Here is an 8,867-nt window from a genome sequence, read left to right on the forward strand (position 1 = left end):
TGTTTTGTTAGTTTTGGTAGGTAGTAATCATTTTGTTTAATAACTTTGAAGGTAATTATTATTTGGCTGATGCGGGGTATATGAATTGTGAGGGTTTTCTTGCTCCATATAGAGGTCAAAGATACCATTTAAAAGAATGGACGGATCGACAACCCGAAAGTGCCGAGGATTTCTATAACATGAAACATGCTAGGGCGCGAAATGTGATTGAGAGATGTTTTGGCCTACTTAAAGGAAGATGGAGTATACTTAGAAGTCCTTCATTTTTCCCTATTCGAACTCATGGACGTATCGTGATGGCTTGTTGCTTATTGCATAATCTAATTAGAAAATTCATGCCTACGGATGATATAAAAGAAGATGAATTGAGTGAATCCGATGATGATTCCGAGAGTGATTCTGATGATGAGAGGGAGTTTATTACAAGTGTTGCTACTTCAGATCATTGGACCAATTTTAGAAACACATTAGCCCAAGATATGTTTAACGATTGGAGGGCGAGAGGTAGACATGGTCAATAACACAAAAAGTATGATATGCCTTAGAATATGTTATGTTCTGTTCAGTTCAAATATGCCTTATAATCTGTTATGTATGATATGTTCTATTGTAATTAGCCTTGTAATTTGTTATGTTGAGTTCTAATATGCCTTTTAACCTACTTTTTTTTTTGTAGATGGAGGCTAGTCAAGCTAAGGGTGAGGCAAGCAATCGAGGAAGAGGCAAAAATAAAAGTTATTGGACGTATGAAGAAGACGCGGTTCTAATAAGATATTTGCATGAGTTGAGTTGTGATCCAAAGTGGAAGTGTGAGAATGGGTTTAAGAATGGTTACATGAATAAGTTGGAAGAGATGATCAATCGTGTACTTCCTAATTGCGGCTTGAGAGCGGTTCCCCACATTGAGTCAAGGATCAAGCATTGGTCGGAGAAATATAGTGCATTGGCGGAAATGTTATCCACCTCAGGATTTGGATGAGATGCTGAGAAGAAGATTCTACAAGTTGATAAGTCGGTGTTCGACGGATGGGTAAAGGTAAAAATTTTATTTATTTTACCAATTTATTTTTATTACATTAATGCCTCCTTTATATTGTATTGAAAATGAAGTAATTTGACTTTCAATTGATTCATTCAGCTTTGTCTAGAGGGCAGTGATCATCACCATTTTGCCTTTGATTAAGTAATGATGGTTTGAAGGTCAAATTTGGTTACATGTTCAGTTAAAGGTAGCATTAGCTACATTACGCTAAAAAAAATGGGTGATAGTTGTTTTAGAAAAAAATATTAAGGTAGAAATGATATATATCAGGTACATCTGGACAAATATTTCTTATTATTTATAATAAAGAAAAGTTTGCTACTATTACTGATAAAGATTGTATTGAGCATTGCTGTGCTTTCAATATAATTTATATAAGAAAGAACAACAAATGATAACTTGCTTATTATATAAGCGTAGACATTGTGTCTATTCTGTCTGATATGTAACCCAAAATTTTCAGTTCTCATTTGTGCCTTTTTATGGGTATATTTTAATGAGTCATCTGAGAGAAACTGAATATCTGGAATCGGCTTTCAGGTGGAGGTGATGCTTTAGGCTAGCTAGCTTATGCTTGAAATCTGGTACTTAATTATTAACTCATGAAGAGACTTGTTGTATCAAGGAGGACTGCAGTATTCTACTGTAGTTTTGTTACTTGCAAACTGTATTAGTTGCAATGTTATTTGACATGAGTGGAGTTAATGACTCGAATGAAATGTTAATGAAATGTATTACTGTAGTTTTGTTACTTGCAAACTGTATTAGTTTTTTCTTAAAGGGTACCCTTGCATGTCATTATTGAACAGTTCTGACGTTTATTGATTCATAGGTTCATAGTAGCATAGAAATCAGTGTTGATGCTGCATCTGTTCATCTAATTTAAACTACTTCAATTTATCCCTGTTTATGTCAGAATTTTACAAAGGTAGTTTAGATCAGAAATTTTAGCAGAATTGAAGGTCTAGTATATGCATAAAAAATATTAATTTAATTGTTTTATCTCTTATATGGCAGACTCATAAGAAAGCTAAGGGGTTGTTTGGAGTTCCATTCGTTCATTATGACACTCTAGCAGAAATTTATGCAAAAGACAAAGCTACCGGAGATGCAAGTGAGTCGTTTGTTGATGCTATAGAAGATATGGATCAAGAGATTGATAAGCAACCATTGAATGTCGAGAGTGATGAAGAAGATGATGTGAATTCTACTCATTCGAACACTTATTCTTCTACAAGTCAATCTAGAAAACGGAAGATAGAGGATGATCATTCAACTCCTTCAAAAATGGCAAAAGTGAAGGCTTCTACGATTCATTCTTCCGCAAGTGATTCCACTACTCAATCCGGAAAACGTTCTACAAAGGCAAAGGAGGCTAAGGTGAAGGGAAAGAACAAAGTAGTTTTGAAGAGTTTGTGTAGGAATGATGATGATGATTTGGTGGCCTCCCTCCATGATGTATCTAACAATTTTGGGAAGATATTTGAATATATCAATGTTAATCTTGGGACTATGGCTAGTGCATGGTCTAAAGCGGAAGAAAGAGAGCAAATAATGGATGAAAAAGTGAACAAGGTTTTGGATGAGGTGATGAAGTTAGATGGAATTTCTCCATCCGAAGCTTTGGAGGTTGCTACAATTCTCATGGCCGAAGAACATAAGCTTCGCATCTTCTATCAAGCCCCAACTAATATGAAGAAACAATATGCAATTGATCTTCTTAAGAAGAAGTAGAAAGTAGTGTCCTAAGTTGTTATTGGAGTTAATGTTTCAATGGTTTTTGAATTTTTTTTTTTATATAATTTTTTTTTTTTTTTAGAATACTAGAATTTCAATGCTTTTGTAATCAACAATTTATGTGACTTTGCCTATATCTAGCATATGATATATTATGGTAATCGGTTCAATATATATATATATATATATATATATATATATATATATATATATATATATATATATATATATATATATATATATATATATATATTATGGTAATTAGTGTTTCTCTACATTGTATAATGTTTAGCAAAAGTTAGCCAAGATAACAAAAAATAGAAGGAAAGGTATTTGTTTCCAAGTTATCTATGCCAAACAAGAAGAAAGGGATTGGTTATCATTGTTTACGTTTCCTTAGTAATACCAAACAATTAGTAAGGGTAACACTATATATCACCCTTTCTCCTCCTAATTTGTTTCCATTCCCTTACATTTACTAATTTGATACCAAACACCCCCTAAGTAGAATGTATAAGCTAGTACAACTTAAAAAGGTGGTAAATAAAAGATTGGGTGAAACTTTTAAGTGATCTTTAATTTTCACGAGTATGTGGAGTATATGATATTCTGATGAGTTGTTATGATTTTGTTTATTGTATGATTTGTTTAATACCAATCATAATATGTTGAACTTTGCACTAGAAGTATCGTGCCAACACTAATGGTTATCACTATAACAAATTGAAGGCCGCTGACTTATGAAATTTTTTATTATGGAGGCGGATGCACCATACTTCGTCTATTCAGTTTTCCTTAAAAAAGGCGGAATGAACATATAGTTGTTCAACATATAGTTGTTTTGTAAAGAACATGTAGTTATTTTATAAAGATTATCACATATGGTTGTTTTGTAAAGAACATATAGTTATTTTATAAAGATTATCACACATGATTGTTTTGTAATGAACATATAACTATTTTGTCAAAAAACTTCCAGCTTTATGTTTTTTGTATATATATAAAGAACATCCTACTATTAATAAAGAGCATGATAATATAATGTAATGAATATTATTTTTATTCAACAAAAAAAAAAAAAAAAAAAGAGAAAGAACATAATACTTCGTTGTATTTTTTAACATGCATTTAGCTTTTCAATCTTTAAATGAATTATTTGTTCCATAATTGAAGAGTTTTCATAATTATTTCCAAATATCAATTTTGAAATTTGTATATTTTCTCACATTTAATTTTACTTGTATGTTTGAATTTTTAGAGCAAAGGATAAAAATTTTAGAGAGAGAAATAGAAAATTTATAGAGAAAAAGAAATTCTTCTAATAGAAGACGATGGCTGAGTATTTAGATCGAGTTTCGTGGTGCTTTTAATTATTGTATTGTTAATGGAGTGATTTTTAATGAATTGAAGGTGAATATGTGGATTTGTTAATCAAAGATCGAAGGTAATTTTGAATGAAATTTCGTATTTATTTTTCTTTAATCGTGTTACCTTTTTTTAGATATGAATTAGTATATTTTGTAATCATAAAATTCATTGTTTATTTTCCTTTTTAAAATTTGTTGAATCTGGATATAGATGTTGATTTGAGAATAATGTGACAAAGGTTGAAGATGATGTTCTTTATAAGATAGTGTTATGTTCATTTCTTTAATTTTACAATTCTATAACATGTTCTTTTCACCTTAACTAAATGTTCTTTTCATATTGCTAAATGTTCTTTACATCTCTATACAATGTTCTTCTATTTTTTTTTTTTGGACGGATGCACCATGCGCATGGTACATTCGCCTCCACGAACCACTAATTGGCGACTTGGAGGCTAATCATTGGATGAATTGAAACATACAAGCTAATCAAATCTCGTCAATGACCCTTATAATATCTACCTTGGAACATTAGGTACAATTCTCTAGTTTTCTATGTATATTTTAATTCATGAGAAATAATTTTGATAATACAAATATTGATTTTAGCATAAGAGTAATGTTTTCTATAATTTTCTCCAGTTGTAAAAAGGGAATATATGAGATCGATCCTCACTTATATCAACTTTCTCTAAAGAGATGATCTCATTTAATTATATCGATAAACCCGTAACTTTTTGATTCAATATTTCGTATTTACTTTTTATTTATTTATGTTACCTTTTATGCACCAAACGTAGTATAAATGATGCCACAGAAGTAGGGGTTGGTAGAATCCATTATACATGTTTTATTAGGAGTTGAATTTTCGACCCTCCGAGGACAATCCTTGGATAGGGTTTTTCCTATATCTCTCACCAAAACAAGTTTTATAGGTGTATTAGGTTGATGTTATGTTTTGCTTTCAATTTAATAGTCACGTTAATTAATTTAATAGAGGGGGGGGGGGGGGAGAGAGAGAGAGAAAGAGTGGGGGGAGTTGGAAAGAGAAGGGCAAGGAGAAAGAATGGGGTCGTGAGAGAGAGGGGGGCTGGAAAAGAGAGAGCAGGTTAAGAGAGGAAAGGGCATGTGAAGAGAGGATAAGGGAAGATAAAGGGGCAGGGGAGAGGGGGAGAGGATGAGAGAAGGAAGGAAGGAGAAAAGGAAGAGAGAAGGGGGAAGGAGTTGGGAAATTTAAGGGTCGAGAGAGAACACGGACTAAAAAAGAGACAAAGAGGGCTGAGAAAGAGAGAAAGGGAGGACGAGATAGAAGAGGTCTAGGAGAGAGTGAAAGAAACAAAGGACATGAGAGAGGAGTTAAGAGAAAAGAGAAAGAAAAAGAAAGAGAAAGAGGACTAGAAGAGGTGAGAAGGGTTAAAAAAAAGAAGCGATAGAGCGATAAGAGATAAAGGGGCCTAGAGACATAGAGAGGGGTTGGGAAAGAAATTAAAGAGATAAGGAGGCCGAAAGAAAGAGAGAAATATAGAGAAAAGATAGGAAAGATAGGTAAAGAAGCCGGGGGATATATATTGGGAGAACAAGTGTAGCTTATAGTTTTCAAAAAAAAAAAAAAAAAAAAAAAAAAGAAAAGAAAAAAAAGTGAAACAAAGAAATTTGCCCAATAAAAAAGAAGGAATGATTAAGAGATGAGCAACTGCGGCCTATAATTTTCAAAGCCATTAACAAAGTAAAATAATTTTTTTATAAAAACAAGGAGAGAGAGAGAGCGAAAGAAAATTCTTTTTACACCTCATTATTAAGAAACAATATTTTTTTTGGCCAAGACAATTACTTTTGCCTAAATTAGATCGTATATTAACTCAGGAATTGAAATACAAATTTCGAGGATAAAAATAGCACTAAAATTCAATATTCAACTCAAAGAAAAAATATACGAATACAAAAACAAGCTTTGAATAAGTTTAAATCACACCAATTATGTAGATTGATAACAAAGAAATATACAATTTTTTCATATGTTTTGCATTTAATCCATTTTACATAACTTTAACCTTTAAAATTGCATTTCTTTATTACTGCTCCTAATTATATATCATTATCATTTTAAGACGGAGACATTTGAAAATTATTGAGCTACTCAATAAAAAAAAAACCATAGTGCGTTCTAAAATAATATCTAAAATAATAGTATAGTTTTTAAAAAAACTTTATATTCTAACAAATTCTAGATAATTTTTTACTTTTAAAATTGTTGTTATATAAATATTTCCCCATAGAAACTTTATCACTACTCCTTGTAGATTCATGTATCATTGCTACTGCAAAACCTGAACACAACCACGAATATCACAAAAACTGAACACAACCATGAATTTTACTTATCTTGCATGTCGTCGGGGAGCACGCGCATCCAATGACTAGTAAATTTAAATTCCCAAACTAGCTAATTTATTAACTTGGAAGGAACTTATCTATTTCTATTATTCCATTGAATCGGTTTGGTTCACATTATAGGTTTTTCTTTTATTTATTTTTTTGTTTTATTTATAAAATTTAGCTTCTTTTTTAATTTTTGAATTTTTGTTTTTCTTTGAGTAATTCTAATGCCATAGTTTAAAATATCCCATTAATATATAAACAATAACATTCAATATAATATATTTACAACAATGCTCAATTATTAAAAAAATGTTATACAAAATAAACAATCACTTAAAAAAACTGATCCAAACTTCAAATCAACAAAAAAAGAAAAAACTCTTTTTTTAACACATAAAGATAGGAATAAATTAATGTCTAAAGGCCCAAAGTTTCTAATGCACTTACAGGGAGCGAGAAAAGGTGTATTAGAATAAGATAAAAGCCTAATAATTTAGAAAGCAAGTAGGAACAATCAAGTCTTGATTATACTTCGTAAACAACTATTGTTATACAACTGTTGACCATAGAATCATTATATTTGCTCCGAAAAAGATGAACAATACTTTATTTATCTTATCGTTGTCTAATTTGCGTAAGTCTTGATAGAAAAATACTACTTGAAGTTCCAAAATTTTGTGATTGATCATTAGAGCTTTTTTTGGATCGAAATTTTGGTTCTGTCACTGTTTACATACTCTATTTTTTTGTACTTCCTCCTTTTTTTAGTTGACACCGTTTGACTTTTACATTGTTCACATAACACGCTTTGACTTGCTTTTATGGTTTATAGATTAGATAAAACATATTCATGTGGGATCTTGTTTGAATCGTTTCAATGTATATTTTATTAATATCAACTTTTTATAATTTTAGAATGTTGATAATTAGAGATATTGATCGTTTAAAACATGCGTTGGCAAGTGTAATAATAGAAAGGTGTCAACTAAAAAGATAGAGGAAGTATATTGCTTAAATTTCCAAACTTAAAAAACTCTTCAAGAAAATTAAAATAAAACCAAAAAAAAAAAAAAATAAAGTGAACTAAACTGGTTAAAAAAAAAGAAATAGATGAATTCCTTTCAAATTAATAAATAGTTACTTTGGGAATTTAATTTTATAATTAGCCGTTTTGGTAAATACTTTTGTCAAATTAGCCGTTTGGGTAAATACTTTTGTCAAATTAGCCTTTTGGATAAATACTTTTGTCAAATTAGCCGTTTTGGTAAAAGATCTTAAAATGACATTAATATATATTCCAATCCTTTGTATATGAAACAATTGATTGTATTGATAACAATAATATATGACTTAAGCTCACTCAAACATAGTGCAATACATAAAGAAAAACAAACAAACAAACAAGTACGCAGACTAGCTCATGATCATGCTAGCTTATTTAATTTGGAAAGCAAAACATAACAATTCAAGCAAGCGATTGATAATGATATATTGATCACCATCAACCTAATACACCCTTTGTTCATCAGGATGTATTATTAGCACGACTATTAATTCCAGACAGACGGAGTCGGAGGACTATTTATTTTGTCGCAGGCGTTGGCAAGTCTTTGGAAGGTCTGGTAGTCGGGAATAATAGAGATGGTTTGTTCTTCGGAGTACCCTTCCTTTATTGCTTTAACCGCTTTACAAAAGTCATTCACATTGTTTGAATCAGTAAGACGTAATAAAAGCTCTTTATGATTATCTAAAAATTCTTCTAAGGTAGGTTTTTGTTTTGCCTCCTTTACAATACCATTCAACCAGGTCTTCCCCAGCGCTATCAATATAAAAGTTAAAAACTATAGGAAGATATTGAGATTCTAACGTATTCACCCTAAACAAACTTCATGAATTAAGGTTGGGCATCATTTACTTGCAATTCATATCCACACCGCCGGTGAGTTGAAATGCTACAATATGCTATTGGACTAGCAAGAGTTTCACGTGAAAACTTAAAAGAAACTTCAACAACCAAGAAAAGGAGAAGCCACAACATATGTTACCTCAAATTTACTTCGAATTTTCTAGAATAAAACGCTGCAACATTAACATCAATATCGGCATCATCATTAACCCAATCAGTGGCGGACCCACGTAGGGGCCCGGGGGGGCACGTGCTACCCCCCCCCCCCCCAAAAAAAAAAAAAACAAAATTTTTTTTGAGAAAAAAACCACGGGAAATGGCTTCACCTTCCTCTTCTCTTTTCTCGTTCAAACTTCAAAGTTTTCAAACCCTAAATCCTAACTTCTCACTTCCGCCCACCCGCCCCACCGCACTCAAATTCACTGCTGCCGCCCGC

At 31.5% G+C, this 8,867-nt stretch overlaps 1 protein-coding gene across 1 annotated transcript; it reads left to right on the top strand.

The window, feature by feature from the left end:
* Positions 1–995: 995 nt before the first annotated feature.
* On the top strand, positions 996–2,920 carry LOC145556435 (uncharacterized). Its single transcript, XM_081618091.1, has 2 exons — positions 996–1,036; positions 2,060–2,920. Exon 2 carries the CDS (start codon positions 2,186–2,188, stop codon positions 2,774–2,776), a length of 591 nt encoding a protein of 196 aa, XP_081474217.1. The 5' UTR covers positions 996–1,036; positions 2,060–2,185; the 3' UTR covers positions 2,777–2,920.
* The last annotated feature ends 5,947 nt before the right edge of the window (positions 2,921–8,867 follow it).

Source organism: Chenopodium album, chromosome 8 (genome assembly GCF_948465745.1).
Source record: "Chenopodium album chromosome 8, dcCheAlbu1.1, whole genome shotgun sequence".
NCBI lineage: Eukaryota > Viridiplantae > Streptophyta > Magnoliopsida > Caryophyllales > Amaranthaceae > Chenopodium > Chenopodium album.